The following is an 18,284-nucleotide window of genomic DNA, read 5'->3' as shown; positions in this document are numbered from 1 at the left end:
TATGCAAAAGAATAAATGGACACAAATCAGACATCAAGAATTATAACGTTTAAAAACCAGTTGGAGAAGAGTTTAGCCTCCCTGGTCACTCAGTTACAGACCTAAAAGTTGCAATTCTCCAACAAAAAAACTTCAGAACCAGACTCCAACGAGAAACTGCAGAACTGGAATTAATTTGCAAACTAAACACCATTAAATTAGGCTTGAATAAAGACTGGGAGTAGATGGGTCATTACACAAAGTAAAACTATTTCTCCTTGCTAATTTTTCCCCTACTGTTACTCTCACCTTCTTGTCAACTGTTTGAAATGGGCCATCCTGATTACCACTACACAAGTTTTTTTTTTCTCCTGCTGATAATAGCCCACCTCAATTGATTAGTTTCATTAGAATTGGTATGGCAAGACCCATTTTTTCATGTTCTCCGTGTCTATACAGCTTCCTACTGTATTTTCCACTGCATGCATCCAATGAAGTGTGTTTTAGCCCACGAAAGCTTATGCCACAAGTACTCCTTGTTCTTTTTGCTGATACAGACTAACACGGCTGCCACTCTGAAACCTGTACTATATAGGGAGCAGTATGTATCTGTACTGCCCTAGGACGAGAGCAAGAACAGAATTGTGACCGAGAGGCAGTTTGGTCCTTGTTTTCCCACTTTGACCATGAAGGAAGTAAGAAGCATCATCCTTCTTCCTGGTGCAGATTAATTCCCCTTCCATGCCAGCTTTGCTGCATTGGTGGCCAGCATGTTGGAAATGCATGTGGAGCCAAAGCTTCATCCACTTCCTGCCCACCTGTGTGGAAAGGAAACTAGCTCCCCTGAGAGGCTGCTCTCCCCATTGCGTTGTGAGTCATGATTCTGGAAGCCTGCACTGGACTTTATTCTCCCTTACTCCCTTGCATAGGTGTGTAGGCCAGCTCATGATTGGACCCTGTCAGTAGGCCTAGAATTCCTTGTTCACCAGCATGAATGTGCTGCTTTGTGAGGAAGCTCAGGTTTCCACGCCACCTTAGATCTTTTGCTTGCCAAAGTGGCATATGCATTGAGCCCTGGGTAAGTGGCAGTAGCAGTGAGCAAATAGCAATTTGCAGAAAGTGAGAGACAGGTCACAGTTTGAATTTAGTATTCACACATCCAGTGGGTGTTTGCAGAGCAACATTGTGGGTTTGAAAGGAGGCCACACCAAATGTTTAATCTGCTGAATCTAGCTGTGCATCACCCTGCTGTGTTGGTAGGAAGCTTTATTATGATCTGTATGCTTTCCTCTCTTGTGCAGCCCTTGTCCTTAATTAATCACAATGCTGCATGAAACTGTTTCTGTTTCCCTCCAATTGATTTTGTTTTTTCCTATATCAGAGAGAGAACATCTGGGGACCTTTTTTAATTATTTCACCTGCCTCTACACTCAACAACTGGCATCAGGAGTTTGCCAGATTCGTTCCTAGATTTAAGGTAACAAGCATATTCAGGAAACTATTCCTTTTGGCTCAGAAAACCAACTTCCTCACTCCCTTCAGCTCTTTGTCACATCTGGATGATCTGATTAGCTTGATGTTTGAGAGGATGTGAGGGACATGATTCTGTGATCTTGTCCCTGACCTGCTCTTCTGGCACATTCTATTATTCAGAACTTGAGTATCTGTCACTTGAATTCCATTATTTTCATTTTGGGGCAGATGTTTCTAAAAGAGCACCTTATCAGCGAAGCATTTAGATTCTGCAGTGGCATAACCATGGAGATGACACAGTTATGATTGTGCCACAATGCCAGGCAAGAGAGTGATTTCTGAATCTTCTGTATTGTCTGTAGGATTAGTGCTTTGTTGTGGGTTGTTCAAAATCTGTGTCTGAATGATAGATGGTTTAATTGTGAACTGAAACAGCTCTAAAAATTTAGAGGGAGGAAAAACTTCAGCATCGTTAAGCGAAAATAAAAAAAAATGACCAGGATTGTAAACACTGTTCAAAAAGCAAGGAGAGTAATGAAGCACAAATAGCTACATGTATTAAGATAAAATAAACAAGTTCTTGGAGGATGAAAAATATGAGAAATAAGGAATTGCCGCAAAATAAATTATTAACAGTACATCCATGAAGAATATTTCAGTCTTGCAAAAGATAAATTGGAGGAAAATGAGATTACTGACAGAGCCAAATGAGCGATCAGCATTACCCAAAAGAGCCGTCATAGTGTGCATGGTGGGAAATATTTAGTGTGTGTGTGTGTGTGTATATATTGTGATAGACCCAAGCCAGTTGGGTACAGCAGAGTAAAAGAAGGCAGATATACTGGCCACTGAATTAACAGTTTTCTGTTCCCTGAGTGACCAGAGCAGGGGCTGCTCTAGGCTAATGAGAACACCTGACTCCAATTAACCTGCAAAGAGTCAGGTGAGGCCCTTAAGCTAATGTGACCACCTGACTCTAATTAAGGCCCCTCTGATACTATAAAAGGGCTCACTCCAGTCAGGCAGAGGAGAGCCAGGGAGCCAAAGGAGAGGAAGTGTGGCTGAAGGGCTGGTTAATGAAGATACCCTCAAACCATCGGTAAGGGAGCCCTAAGGTAAGGGTGAAGAAGGGAGAAGCAGGAGAGCTGTGGGGAAGTGACCCAGGGAAATGTAGCAACTCTGGTAGTGAAAGGGTGGCTGCCAACAGCTGCTACCATTAGGGTCCCTGGGCTGGAACCTGGAGTAGAGGGCAGGCCTGGGTTTCCCGCAACCCACCACTACAGAAATACCTCCTGGGAGGAGAAGACAGGCCCGTGTCAGGACAGGAGGCTAAACTGTTTTGGTATGAGGCCGTAGGAGCAACAGAGACTGTGGGAGTTCTCTCACCAACCTCCTTGCAGGCTTCTGATGAAAAGGGCTCAGTAGACTGTATCCCTGGCCCTAGAGAGAGAAGGGCTTCATGGAGGGTTGCAGTGAGCCTCTGAAGAGAACATAAACTGCCTGGAAGCGCGGGACCCACGGGGACACGGTCAGAGCTACAGAGAGATGCAGGAGACACACTAAAGAGCCACCTGCAGCTCGAGAGCCACAGTCGGAGTATCACTGAGTGCTAAGGAAGTATGTGAATAAAACAGATAGACAAAGCACCAGGTAGCTATGAGTTACACCTGCAGGCAATAGAAGATTATAGATCAAATATCTGAGTCATTATCAAATATTTTTAACTAACCAGTATTCTCCAGTAGCAAGAGGCTGATTAGAAAACAATAAATGTAAGTGCAGTTTGTTTTTTAAATATATATAGGAAAGAATAAAATGCAAGGTGTCTAGGTGTAAAGTGGTGCGCTTGAGAACAAATGACTTCCAAATTAATAGTCTGAATGCCTAGTGTTAATTAATATTGTAAAGGAGGGATCTGGAAGTACTATTTGAACTAATATTTAAATTATTGGTCCAGTGTGCAGCAGTGCTAAAAATTGTTGGCTTATTGAGTAGCTTGTTATGCAAATCACTGATGAGGCCACATTTGCAGCATCATGCCCATTGTGGGTCATCTTATTTGAAGGAAGATATTGCTAAAACAGAGTGTAGCACAGAGGTGGGCAAACTATGGGCCACATCCGGCCCCTGGCCCCTCCCCTGCTGTCCCCCTCCCCCGCAGCCTCAGCACACTGCTGTCGGTGCAACACCCTGGGCAGCGCAGTTGCAGAGCCGCGGCCTGACCCAGTGCTCTGGGCAGTGCGGCTGTAACGCCGCCAGCCACCGGTGCTTTGTGCTGCGCGGTAAGGGGCAGGGAGCAGGGGGGTGTTGGATAGAGGGTAGGGGAGTTTGGGGGATGGTCGGGCGGGGGTGGATAGGGGTTGGGGCAGTCAGAGGGCAGGGAACAGGGGGGTTGGATGGGGCAGGGGTCCCAGGGGAGGAGTCAGGAATGAGAGGGGTGGTTGGATGGGGTGGCAGGGGGCAGTCATGGGTGAGGGGTCCGGGGGTGGTCAGGGGACAGGGAGCAAGGGGTGGTGGATGAGGCAGGAGTCCCGTGGGGGGGCTGACAGGGAACGGGGGGCCGGGTTGGATGGGGCAGGAGTCCTGGGAGGGGGCATCAGGGAACAGGGGGGTTGGATGGGGCAGGAGTCATGGGGGAGCCGTCAGGCGGCAAGAAGTGGGGGGGTCGGATAGGAGGCAGGGGCCGGGCCACGCCTGGCTATTTGGGGAGACACAGCCTCCCCTAACTGGCCCTCCGTACAATTTTGGAAACCTGATGTGGCCCTCAGGCCAAAAAGTTTGCCCACCCCTTGTGTAGCATATAAGGCAGCTAAGGTGATAAAAGCTGTTTAGGGAGAGTTGTATATGTGGTTTTGTTTGTTCTGTGCTTCAGAAACCAGCATCCTTTTATGCTCAATACCAGTTATGTGCAGTTCCCATATCAAACAATAGATGGCAGTAACTAGTTACTCTGAATTGCTGTGGCGCTAACTGCTGAGCTCAGATCTCCATACATGGGAAATGGCTCATCAGGTTTCTGAGTTACAAAAGAATAAATAGAAATCTGTGGCTGTTGTGCTTGCTCCTTTATTTCTTCCCTGAGGCAGTCCAGTAGGGATTACTTGACTTTTAGCCCATAGTAAAGTATTGAGGCATAGCCTTGAAGTACAAAAATAATTGTACCAGTGAGGAGGGGAATTCAATACTAAGGGAACCACTGGCCATTCAGGGATGTCCAAGAGTAAGTTGCTAAATTGGCTAGCAGCCATGGGCAAACTTCTTTCTACAGTGAACTGAAAGAATATCAGAATTATTTTCTTGGAAGGTCGGGCTGGAAAAGGCCACAGCTGCTTTGGGGCTATTAAGGGATTCTCTTAGCAGTTTTTCCTTGATGAACTAAGCTGCTTGAGGCTTTTGTTTGGAAGATTCTGTTCCTTAAATATATTTAAATGCTTTCATATTTTCTCTGAGTTAGGAAAGATCCTCTTTTGTGATTTCCCTTTGGTTGTTTTGGTGGTGAGGTGTGCCACTCTCTGAGGTTTATTTTGTTTTACTATGGAGAACATGACATTTATAGTTTTGGTTCAGGTATATCAATATTTGAAAATAACTTTTTTGTACTTTTGACTTGTTCTAGGTGCTACCATATTGGGGAAATCCCCATGACAGAAAAGTGATCAGGAAATTCTGGAGTCAGGTAACATCCCTGTCGTTTCACCCTCACTTCTGCTTGTACAGAGTAAAACAGAAACTGCTGATATGTTCTACAAAGCAAAAGAATGAGTAAATATAGAGTTCTATATTCTTCATCCCTGTCTGCTTCACCTTTTTTAAAATTTATATAAATAAAGTGAAAGGACTGCCCCGTTCTGGGTAACAATATAGGGTGTAACAATGTAGGGCATTCTAGAATTCAGTCAAAGCTACTGCATTCTGCAAATAAAGGAGAGGACTTCAGGGTCTAGCATTATTGCTATGCTGCTTTAATAACCCAACTCCATTTTAAAAAAAATAAGATTCCAAATAAGGGAAAGGAAAGTATAATGGTGATAGAAGATTATTGAATGGAAGTATGAGACCCCCGTACAGATGAACAAACTCTTCATTCCACTCTGTTTACATGATCCATATGTGTGTCTCTCTTTTGTGGTTATAGAAGACGTTGTACACTCAGGATGCACCTTTCCATGTGGTGATCACTAGTTATCAGCTGGTGGTCCAGGATGTGAAGTATTTCCAGCGAGTGAAGTGGCAGTATATGGTGCTGGATGAGGCACAGGCACTCAAGAGTAGCTCCAGGTAATACTTGTAGCAGAAACAAAATCCTCTCTTGCTCAGGAATCTTTTGAGTTGGTACAGAAAAGAGTGGGAAAACACTAAGAATACATGAGTTGATGAGTTAAAATTTGAAAGAAAGGTTAAATTGTCTTAGGAACTGGCAGAAAAGTAAAGAATCCTTATGGCATTGCATTCTATTATGCACATGTTTTTAAGGCACCCAGCCGGGAACCTCAGTTTCTCCCTTCCTCCTCTCAAGGTCCCGTTACAACAGTCATTTTGGCTGAAGAAGGGTTAACATGTTCTAATGTCAACTAGGAGGAGGGCAAAGCCCTGTTCTTTCCCTTTCCAAAAGGAATAAAGATCAAGTTAGCACTGAACACTTCAGCACAACAGTCTACTATGTGCAAAAATTAAATTAATAGGCTGCTACCCCAGTCCACGTAACTGCATACATTTGGGGAACTTATTATTCACATTCTTGAGCTTATTGTATGTGAAGTTTTTGATGGAAGGAAGTTACCATTTATAAGTAAAAGCTACCTTTCTAAGAACTTGACTGTACTGAGCGAGGTGTTTTATATGGTTCCATCTCCATGGATTTGAATGCCTTGGTATTTGGTCATATGTACAAAATATGCAAGTGTAATTACAAAGTAACCGTAGGATAGAAGTGGGGGTGAGGAGGAGGTTGAGGCAAAAAATGGTGAGAAATACTTGTAACAGTCCTTGACCTCAGCCACCGGCAAAGACATTCTTAAATACTGAGTGGTCTATGTTCATTAATAGCCATATAATGCTAACATATATCTGTTAAATACAGCATTATTTGTTTGTATTGTAGTAGCACCTAAAGGCCCCAATTGGGAATCAAGGCCTCATAAAACCTGCAGATTGCAATATAGCCCAGCAACCCTATCCAGGTTTCCTCATTATAAGGTTGATGCCCATAGTGGTTCCTCTCTGTTCCCAGCTCCTGTCTATTGTTTATTTCTTTAATGGTCTTTTCTTCTTTAATTGCTTCTTCCTAACTTTTTCTCCCAAAATTGTGACTCATATATTTGTGCTTCTTTTCTAAATGTTTGACAGCCCCAGAGCCAGGCTCATACACATTCATATGAGCTAGCCTCTTCAGCACTCTTCAGGAATTTCCCATTCTAAGAGGACTGTAACATAGAATTCAACTCCCCTTACTTAATGTCCTATAAATTTAACTTTATAACAGTGCAAAAAGTGTATGTCACCATTTACTTGGGATACCTATTTGCTATCTTGAGGGGATGAATACTCTAGTGACTGGCCTTTACTGGTAGCCAAACATTGACATGTTACAAAGTAAATAAAAATACACCTGTTATATGTAAGATAAACAGTGCTAATCTCTTTATGACCTCCTATAAGAACCAAATCTCCCAATGGGGCAAAGGGAGAGTACTTGTCAATATTACCCAGTGTCCTCTTAAAGAAAATCATGCCAGGAATGGGTCTGAAAAATGGTTGGTTCTAAAATATAAATGTAATTGCTCTCCTTTCTTACTGTTTCTATTGTGGTTCATTTTTAAAAAAACTTTTTTGTTGGTCAGTGTCCGCTGGAAAATCCTACTACAATTCCAATGCCGAAATCGACTTTTGTTGACTGGGACTCCCATCCAGAACACCATGGCTGAGGTAAGCAGGAGGCCAGCAAGAGCTGATTTTTGTTCAAAAGAGTAATTTATCCAAAGACATAACAAATAGAGAATTGTGGTACTCCTATGTGCTCAGGTGTATACTTGGGGGTTTGTCTCCATACCACGCTGTGGGAAATCACTGAGATCAGCTTCAAAAGGGATAATTTGGCTATATCCTACTCATTAGGGAAGAAATACGATTGAAGGTTGCTGATACTCTGTCATCCTTAAATCATGGGATGAGAAAATGTGACTTCTGTGCCATTTTCTTCAGCATGGAGAAGTTACTGCTCTTTACTTGGAACCACGCTCTGACACTGGTTTGAAAAGTTGCACATATCTGGCTTCTGTCCATTGTGAAAGGAAGATGAGACTACCACTAATTTAGTCTGCTGAGCTTGGCATATCACACTGTCATTTGATGGACTTGGCCCATAATGCTCTGCAATAGGTTGAGATTCATGATCATCCTGTCTACAATGGGGATAGCTTTCACTGATTCACTGTCTCTTTGCCACTCCTTTATAGCTGTGGGCTCTGCTGCACTTTATCATGCCAACGCTGTTTGATTCACATGAGGAGTTCAACGAATGGTTTTCTAAGGACATAGAGAGCCATGCAGAGAATAAATCTGCCATTGATGAGAGTGAGTACTAAGCACAGTAGGCCTCAGTTTCCAATTCACCTGCTATAGCTGCCCATGGATTCACTTCAACTCTAGCAGTTGCATATGAAGAATCTCCCGTTCTGATACAGAGCAGCGAGGGAAATGGCTTTGATTGTCATTTGGTCTGGGAATTCTGCAGGACAGATGTTGTCAGAGAGACATATTGCTTCTTATATAGAAAGAAAAGCTACTCAGAGTGAATCAGATTTGCCTAATGTTTGCTGCCTCCATTTCCTCCCTATTCTAAATGAATGAAGAATGATATTAAAAATATTGTACATTTATATAGCGTTTATCATGAAGGACTCCTAAGTGTTTTATAGGCTATGGGTATGGTACAGAGATTGTACCACTGAATAGCAGCCACCTTTTTAGTAAAAAGACAGCTATTCTATTTCAGTAATGCTACACAAGAGATTTTAGGCAAAGTGAAGCGCAATATACAACAAACTGGGGGGAATTTCAGTTGGCATAATATAACTATATAACTACATGATTTTGAATTGGGCCAGAATATCAGAGTTAAACCATTACTTTTATGGAAAGTACCATAAGTTCTTTAATTATCAGTGAAGGGTCTGAACTTTGGTTTTACATCTCATCCAAAAGACTGCACGTCTGCAATAGCACAGTGCCCTTTAGCACTGTGTTGGTTCAATTCTGACTCTGGGAGAAATTAGCCAACTGTTAGTGATGACTAGTTTTATGTCCTAATAGTACTGAATGAGCTGCATGATCAAGTATTGTCCTCACCTTTTAATAGACATTAGATGCTAATTGTATGTCCACAGAGTTCTGCTCATCAGATTGTAATACATACTATGCTATAGAAATGCATTGCCTGATGGAGATATTTAGAGATCCATGGAGTTATCAGCCTGTCTCAAAGACAGATCAGTCCTGTGACATGCCTGAGGGGAACTGGGTGTGCAAGAAGGGTTTGAGAAGCAACTGGACATGGTATAGTTTCTGGCCATTGGGGCAGTAATCATGTTTTCTCCCTGCCATTTCAGACCAGCTGTCCCGCTTGCACATGATCCTGAAGCCTTTCATGTTGAGAAGAATCAAGAAGGATGTGGAAAATGAACTGTCAGACAAGGTGCGAAACAAAATAATTTGGAAAGCAAGCTCTGCATCTGGCTTACTTTCAGTGCTTCCCTTCTCAGGTTTTTAGTTCGTCTAAATTCATATGTGGATCTGTTTATCTACAGCTGACTGAAAGGTCAGAAAACATCACCCATTCACATCCCTTTCACTTTTGCTAGCACATTCCTATTAGATCACACCTGTATTTAACTGGAGAACTTACAAGAGCCCATTAATGACCTCCTCTTCTACAAGTAAAACCATTAATCCGAAGATTTGTAAACAAACAATCCTTAAACCTGAGTAAGCTAATGGAAAAGTCAGTACATGAATTGAAGGGGACTAATACAGCATTGAAATGTCTAGAAGAAACAAGAACTCCACAGAGCACTAAAGGCAAGATCCTCTCAATTATATGAGAATTACCTAGTGTCTTTATATATTAAAAAAAAAAAAATTGAGTATTCCTTGTTTTTAATACCCTGTAATTTCCTTTCCTCATTCCCTGTCTACCCACCACCTCTTTATCTTCCTTTGAAAATGCTCCTAAGTAAAACTGCAGTGATTTGATACACCTTAGAGCAGAGGTTCTCAAAATTGTCCATAATGTTGATATAAATACAGAGATTGTCTTGTGGATGCCATCCCACCATTCCCAATTACATAATATCACTGTGGTAATTATAGCAATTGACTACATAGAAAAGTGGTATTAGGGAATGGGGCTCATTCACTGTTGGGGTGCCTCATTGTGGCCACCTCTGGGGATTAGCTCCAGTCATATCTGGCGCCCTCCTTCCAACAGTTGTTCACACCATGTCCCTCCTCACTCTCCAGGACTTGCAGTGCTCCTTTGTGGTTTTGCCCTCCAACCAGGTCACTGTATAGCTCTCCCCTTCTGGGGTATCACAGAGTGCTGCTGGCTCAGCTGTCCGCATGCTATTCCAGACAATTTTCCGGTCCAAAGCCAGGCCCCATGCCCTTTCTCCATGTTTGCTCGCTATTCCGGGTTCCAGCCCCAGCACCTTGTGTCCTGTAACTACTGTCTGCTTACTCACAGGATCTGTTGCTGCTTCTCTGGACACCTTCCTACTTCTCTTTTCTGTCTTCTGCCATCACAGTTTACCAGCCCAAACTACCTCCCCCAGGGCATAACTGTAGACTACTTCCATCAATCCAAACTCTGTAGCCCCAAACAAACCTTCCTTCACCCAAGGAGTGACTGCAGACTACTTCCCCTACAACCCCCTTCTGTTCTCAGCTTCATCCCTTTATGCAGGCTCAGCCTGCTCCTTCCCAGCAGAATGTCATCCATTAGCCTTTATCAGTCTCTTGCTCTCTTCCAGGTGCAGCCTATAAGGTTGATTGTCCTATTTTAACCTTGTGTGGGGGTGAACACCCCATCACAGGGAACTATTAGATATAGTCTCTAGTTTCTTTTAATGTGGTTTAGTAGCTGAAAATAAGTCAGCACTGTATATGAACAGCCAGTCCATTTAAAAAAACAAAAAACAAAAAAAACCCAACTGTCGATATGGTGCGTTCTTAAACAGAAACTAGTATCCACACGCAGCCTTGTACCAAAATAACAAAAGGCGTTAGTTACAATTGATTTAGTTATTTTGGTGCAAGTTTGTGTATAGACCAACTTTTAGGTCTTGTCTACACCTGAAATGCTGCAGCTGCTGTAGCATTTCAGTATAGGCACTACCTACGCCGATGGGAGTGGTTCTCCCATTGGTGTAGGTAATCCACTTCCCTGAGAGCTGATAGCTAGGTCAACAGAAGAATTCTTCCATTAACCTAGCACTGTCTACGTTGGGCATTAGGTTGGCTTAACTATGTTTTTCAGGAGAGTGGATTTTTCACACCCATGAGTGATGTAGCTAGTTTGCCCTTACTTAATGTAGGCCAAGCCTTAGTTTACTAAGGGACTAATCCTGGTCCCAGTACACATCCAGAGTAACTAGGCTGCATGTTAAGGAGTTCAGCACAGAAGGGAATTCATCTCCCCTATCCCATGGACTAGCAATGGAGCCACTACAGAGCTACAGTATTCTCCAGAGTTCATACACCCTCCTTTTACTAAATGGAATTGGCAGGTGGAGCTGTGTAGGGTCTGGATCCATGGTTCCCATTCCTTCTCCTCTGTGATGTCTCTCACTTCCTCAGAATGTTCTCCACACTGGGTCAGAGCCGGGGGAGTGACGCGGACTTGCTGGAGACATTGATGAAGCAAACAAGGGCTTAAGGGATTCTTCTTTGCTCTGACAGAGCCTTTTCCATACCGAACACCACCCTTCATATGGCAATATGTGATGGCCAGGGTGATCATGATGATTGGCATCTGATTTGTGACCCCTGGTTGAGAACACCTGCTTGGTGACATGACTTTACCATAGTATGGGCCCTGAGCCACATTTTCAAAGGTGCCTAAAGATGCAGATAGGCACATAGCAGGATATTCAAAGGCACCTCAGATCAATGGGAATTACATGCCTAGGCACCATTAAAAATCCACTGGGTGCCTATTTGCATCTTTAGGTGCCTAAAATTCCTTTGAATACCCCCCTCCCCCCCCCCCCCCACAACACATGCCCCCTGTTCTTGGCTTCTTTCCTGATTCCTTGCAGCCTTCCAAGACAGGGTTCTCAATTAGGAAGTGCTTTCTGTGGCAGGTCCTGGATCATTGAATTACAGGTATGATGGCAGTTGCCTATGATAGTTATGTGCTTTTTCTATGATATGATCCTACAAGGGTTATATTTACTGAATCTTGTTCTGGTATTGCTCTGTTTAGGGACAGACTAAGACTATAATCCCATAACTGTTTTGCAGATTGAGATTCTCATGTACTGCCAGCAGACCACCAGGCAGAAGCTGCTGTACCAAGCTCTAAAGAACAAAATCTCGATTGATGACCTGCTGCAGTCCTCCATGGGCACTACCCAGCAAGCACAGAATACCACTAGTAGCCTCATGAATCTAGTCATGCAGTTCAGGAAGGTAAGGTCAGCAAAAAATGTATAATCATCAGCCATCTTGGAAACACCATAGCAAAAATATTTCCTAACCTAGGCTGGTTGATTGTATGCAGCCCTAAGTTATGCCCTGATGCAGTATAACTTGAGACCAGCAGTTATAATATACAATAAAGCAGAGCCCCTGCCATACAGTGCATGTGTGTGCTAGTTGGATCCCCATTCATCACTGAAGAAATCATTCACCTGGGGAAGAAGAGGCAATAGAGGTGACATGGTCAGGAAATTATATTATTTGGTACCTAAACTAAGATGGACGCTCTGTCAAACAGATGTCATTGTGTGCTCACCGGTTCCATCGTTTGAGTGAGCAATTTTTCCAAACATTGGGCTGGAAAATGATGCATATGACTAGATTTCTATTTTTTTCGCCACCCAAGCAGCTGACATCTTCCTTTTCTTACCCAGGTGTGTAATCACCCAGAGCTGTTTGAACGACAAGAAACTTGGTCTCCATTTCACATCTCCTTAAAGCCATACCAGATTTCAAAGTTCATCTACCGTCATGGACAGATCAGGGTCTTTAACCACTCACGGGACAGGCAAGCCAATTCAACCTTCCCTTCAATTTATTCAGTACCTTTTATTTCGTCTCTTAAAATGTCTGCTCTCCCTCTTTTCTCTGTTGTGATTCTGCAAGGGTTTTATGGGGTTCGTCAGTCAGTCAGTCTCCCAAAATGTTGATTTTAGACAAAATGGAGCTGGTAAAACTTTTAGACAGAGACTGAAATAGTCAGTAGCCTATACAACATTGAAATTTTGCTGATAGGGCTGGTTGAGTTGTATATCTTTTTCTCTCACTCTCTTGCTGGGGGGATACATCCATGAATGGATGTGGGTATTTGTATTATAAAGCATGTGTTGGCATATTCCTGTCTGTTATGGCATGTCTCTGCATTTTGTGCACTGTTATTTTGAGGAGGTGTTGTAAGGTCTACCTTTGGTGGTTTTTTAATTTTTTTAATTTTATTTTTTTGAGTCCTCCAATTACCTTCAAAACTCCCCTTATTGTCCTACCCTCCTTGCTGAGGAGGGCTAGTTGCAGCTCCCTCTGGGGCCATTTAATGCCTTTAGAGAGATGGATGCGTGAGCAGTCACTGAAGACTAGTGTGAGACAATTTTTCCCCATATGGGTCGTGTGTGGTGTCCACAGCACTCTGTCCCTACCAATTTGCAGCCCACCTGCTTCTTGTGGCATCTGCTACTAGATGACAAGTGAAACTGTTCAAGTACTTTACAGTGTTTTTATAATGTTATTTAGACTTAACTGTAGCTTTGTAAATGACTTGGGAGTTATGGTGGATAATCAGCTGAACATGAGCTCCCAGTGTGATGCTGTGACCAATAGGGTTGATGCAATCCGTGGATGTGTAAACAAGGAAATCTCAAGTAGGAATAAGAAAGTTATATTACCTCATTTGGCACTGGGTGTTGCCTCTGGAATAGTGTGTCCAGTTCTGGTGTCCACACGTCAAGAAGAATGTTGATACATTGAAGAGACTTCAATGAAGAGCTATGAGAATGATCAAAGGAGTGGAAAACATGCCTTATAGTGATAGTCATCTTAACAAAGAGAAGGTTAAGGGGTAGACTTAATCACAGTTTATAAGTACCCATGTGAGGAACAAATACTTGATAAAAGGCTCTTTGGTCTAATAAACAAAGGTATAACAAAAACTGATGGCTGGAAGCTGAAGCTAGACAGATTCATAGCTATAAGGTGTACATTTTTAACCATGAAGATAATTAATCTTTGGAACAATTTAACAAGGGTTGTGTGGATTCTCCATCATAGGCAATTTTAAAATCAAGATTGGATGTTTTTCTAAAATGTGCTTTAGTTCAAACAGGAAATATTTCAAGGAAGTTATATGGTCTGTGTTATACAGGATGTCAGACTAGATGATCAGTTATCCCTTGTGGTCTTGTAATCTGTATGAATCTATAAGTTCTGATTAACCCCATTGCCTGAGGTTTTTAAATAGTGCTAGCCAAGTGATGGCTTCCCTGTTTTCTTTCATTTTATTTAGCTGTTACTCACCCAATATTCAATGTTGTCTCATAGCAGAGCCATAGTCATCAAATAATCCTCTAACGAGCAAGCAAGTCAGCACTGGTCTACACTACAAACTTATGTCTGTATAACTACGTCACTCAGGGGTATGGAAAATCCAACGTAGCTATTCCAATCTAACCTCCAGTGTACACAGCCCTATGTCATTGGGAGAAGTTCTCCTGTCGACATAACTACTGTTTCTTGGGGAGGTGGAGTACTTATGCCAACGGGAGACCTGTCGGCATGTAGGTAGCGTCTTCACTAAGCGGAGCTGCACCTCTATAGTGCTGTAAGTGTAGACAAGCCCTCAGGAAAAGTAAGACAAAGCAATTTATACTCTCCTTTTTCTGCTGCTGATGTGTAATGGAATTAAGCTTCAGTAGAATACTGGAGGAACCTGGTTTCCCTTGAGTGGCTTTTCATATGTAAGGAAGCTATGAGTGTTGATTAGGTGTAACATGATAAGTTGTGAGCATCTTCCAGTGCCTTGACAGCTAGTAATAGCTTACAGCAGATGGAAAAGAGCTGTTTGAGTACAGTCTGCTGGTTGCTCTGTTTATGGGAATGCCTGCTTAAGCTTTATCTCATTCAGTCATGAGAAATGCGCAGAGCAGTGGATCACATAAACCATTATTTAATAGTAAAGGATAGGATAGGCTCTCTTTCCCAATATGAAAAGCAATCCAGAAATGATGTTCTGACTCATGGTTAAATTAAGTAAAATACATTGTGGCTGCTGCTTTTCATTAATTCATTATCATGCAATACTGGAAAACTGGAAGATCAGGTTTCTTAACATGAAAAACCAAATTCTGTAGACTCCTCGACAGCAAGAGGAGAGTGAAACTGTGATACCGTGACTGAAAGTCACTCTGTAGTTTGGGGTCAGAACTTAGTACTTCTGACTTCTTGATTGAATGTGAACTAAATTACCACTTTCTTATTTTTTATTTTGTTCTGTTCATTTTCAGGTGGTTACGGGTTTTACTTTCGCCATTCGCTCCGGACCACATCCAGCAGTCTCTCTTCCATAGGAAGGGTAGGTTTACTTTCCTGGGGAAGCAGTTAAGGTAGCTAGCACACTTCAATATGATGTTGCAAGCTGTCTTGTTTGGAGGGAGAATTGGTGTAGATTAACTTCTCCCTGGGACTATAGATTCTGTGCCTCTTTGGTCACAATTCATTAGAACCTTTCAACCTTAGCACTTGACATGAAGTCAACAAGCTTATTTCAGTTGATTAATAAGAGGCAAGATAGAAGGATGATCTAAAAGAGCTCTGTTTAGCCTCAGTGTTCTCCTGCTCTTATCTCTTGCCCTTTTAGTCCAGTTTAAAAGAATTAATATGTTTTTTGTACACTAGTTTGAGGTTTGTGAATTCTTCATAGATTCAAGCTAGTGAAACCTCAGGAACATTTTAGTGCAATTTCTATAGTACACCAAGCTACTTGTTCCTCTTTCCTATGGACCAGTAGGAGAATGGACATGGACCTGAATTAAACTGAGAGACTGCTGGATCCAAATTAGTGACCAGTTGAACAGAAAACTAAACAAGCTTTGTACATTTGATGTAGTGTTCCATTTAAAATTGCTATTACTAACTGTGCTAGTAAGAGAGAACCTGGTAATTAACTTGCCGAAAGAGAGGGTAGATTTTGGAAGAGGAGCAGGAGCACACTTAAGGCTCTATTCCTGCATCAAGATCTGTTAGTATGGACCCCTTAATCTGTGTGGCGTTTCATTGAAGTCAGAAGGACTTTGCGCAGCCGCAGGGATTTGGGCTTCATGGGTGATTGGGTGCTGTCTGTACAGCTCTTCTTCGTATCCTGTGGGCTGCTCTTTAACTGTCCATTAGTTTTGGCTTGATAAATCTTCAGAAACAGATTATCTATTTTGTATTAACTGAATAGAAAAATGTAATGGTGGTGGAGAGTTAAATATGTTAAGAATATGAAAATAAATAAGTGTACCCCTTCCTACATCTTTAATATTCCTCCTCTTGTCTGGCCCAGAAGCAGTTACTTGAATTCAGGGAATAGCAATCAAGGTGAAACCTTTAGCGTCCTCTAAAGCCCAGGTTCTCAAACTGGGGGGTGGGCCCCCCAGGGTTGGGGGGCATGGAATGTATTCTGGGGGCATGACAAGCTGGGGGGGGGATTATTGCACACGTTGTACCCATAGCACTGAATAACTAGCAAAGCTGATTCCTACAGTCATATAAGGGCCTCAGATGGTGCTGTGCATTTTGACTGATTTGTTAAGCTTGCATAGCATTATACAAAGTTGTTGCCATCTGTACGTTAATCCGTTTGCTATGACGATATGTGCACATTTAATTGTAAGTATGGACCGTAATCACAGTTTTGCTTTTGCTTTTATTACAATAAATCGTTGGCTCATTCATGCAACAGGGAAAAGAAAGCAACTCAAGTAAAAAACAAAGAAGCCCAAACTGACAAGTGAAGCAGCACCGCTGCATATATCCACATATGTACTTGTGTGGCGGGAGCCAGGCAGGGATGTAGACTACTACAAACACAAAGAAGGGGGGTCCGATCAAATATGTTTGAGAACCACTGCTCTAAAGGGATAGGTTACATTAGGAGCTCCTCTGTCATTTTGCATTCTTTTTGTAGTAAGGCATTTGGATATCTAGAACCTTGGGATCAGAATTCGCCCAGACTGGTCCATGTGTGCTCCTTGTCTCCTGTAGATATCAGCCTTAACTTTGATATATTTGTGATCTAGGTGCCAATGAAGAAAGTTGTTTTTCTTTCCTCCGGTTTATTGATGTCTCTCCAGCAGAAATGGCAAACTTCATGAATCAGGGACATTTAGCCAGGTGAGGAAATTAATTCTATTCATTTAATTTTAAAAAGAAACTTGGAGGAAAAGTATGTGCAGTTTAATAAGTATTTCTATAATAAAATTGCATGTTCTTGGGCTATGATCAGTGATCATTTATTATTAATTTGTATTACAGTAGTGTCTAGAGGCATCAACCAAGATCAGAGGCCTGTGTTGTTAGGTATTTTGCACACACATAGTGAGAGAGACAGTCTGTGCCCCAAACAGCTTACACTCTAAATAGACAAGACAGGCAAAGGGTGTGAAGGAAAAGATTTGACCATGGTGTCACAGCAGGGCAATGGCAGAGCCAAGACAAGAATAAAATCCAGGCTTCCATAGACCACACTACTTCTCTGTTTTTATTATTTTTTTTCCTCTGTCTTTGTATATTTTAAAGTTTATAGAGAATTACTCTGGGCCATAATATTGGCTATACTTGAACTGCAGTTACTGTTGCCTTCCTTCCATGTGTGCCAATCACAACATGAAATGATTCTCCAAGGCACACTTACAGGTTTAAAGACTTTTAACCATGAAGGACTCCATACTGGATCTGCACTGTGGACTCCACTGTAGTAGCCAGTGGGGCTGCAGCAGTTCCCCAGCACTGACAGCAGGGCGGTGCAACACACCAAGGGGCCCAGGGCACCCAGTCAGGGCTGCGAGGAGGATGAGGAGCCCCTAGCCTGGTGGGGAAGTGGGGATACCTTGCTGCTGAACAGTTCCTGCTAAGGGATGGCTCCCACATTCTGGGCTGGTGACTGAGTCAGCGGGACTGGGACAGTGGAGCTGCAGAGGGTTCCCTGCATGGCTGCTGGGCTGGTGACACCTGATCCCTTCAGGAACAAGGCGCTGAGGAGGCTGTGATCCTGGCAAGGCAGAGCAGAGACCCCCTGACCAGGGCCCTGAGAAGGAGGACAAGCTCCTGGCTACTTGGGCTTGAGCCTGCTGGTGAATGGTTCCTGCCCAGTGACAGAGCCATTCAGCAGCAGGCTGGCCTCCTTCATGTCTGGAGGCTTCTCCTTCTCCTTGCAGTCCTGGCTGGAGGTCTCTTCTCTGCCTGCTAGGACTGCAGCCTTCTATACACCTGTTTCAGCCCTCTGGCAGTGCAGGGAGGCCTCTGCAGCCCCTGTCATGGGAGTGAAAGAGCAGAGCTGCAAAGGGTTTCCTGTGCTGCCACACGGCCAGTGACATTCAGTCTCTGCG

At 42.9% G+C, this 18,284-nt stretch overlaps 1 protein-coding gene across 2 annotated transcripts in view; it reads left to right on the top strand.

Moving 5' to 3' along the window:
• The window catches only part of INO80 (INO80 complex ATPase subunit), a 123,474-nt gene that overhangs the window by 42,062 nt on the left and 63,128 nt on the right, over positions 1-18,284 (top strand). For both annotated transcript variants that reach the window (XM_039537807.1, XM_039537806.1), the window contains 10 exons: positions 1,361-1,456; positions 5,069-5,128; positions 5,588-5,730; positions 7,293-7,377; positions 7,908-8,025; positions 9,060-9,145; positions 11,971-12,138; positions 12,582-12,715; positions 15,201-15,268; positions 16,977-17,070. In XM_039537807.1, coding sequence (XP_039393741.1) covers positions 1,361-1,456; positions 5,069-5,128; positions 5,588-5,730; positions 7,293-7,377; positions 7,908-8,025; positions 9,060-9,145; positions 11,971-12,138; positions 12,582-12,715; positions 15,201-15,268; positions 16,977-17,070 — 1,052 coding nt within the window. The remainder of the gene's footprint in view (positions 1-1,360; positions 1,457-5,068; positions 5,129-5,587; positions 5,731-7,292; positions 7,378-7,907; positions 8,026-9,059; positions 9,146-11,970; positions 12,139-12,581; positions 12,716-15,200; positions 15,269-16,976; positions 17,071-18,284) is intronic.

This window comes from Mauremys reevesii, linkage group 4, assembly GCF_016161935.1.
Source record: "Mauremys reevesii isolate NIE-2019 linkage group 4, ASM1616193v1, whole genome shotgun sequence".
Classification (NCBI taxonomy): Eukaryota; Metazoa; Chordata; order Testudines; family Geoemydidae; genus Mauremys; species Mauremys reevesii.
The sequence above is the reverse complement of the archived record's forward strand: the minus strand, read 5'-3'. Positions and strand labels throughout refer to the sequence as shown.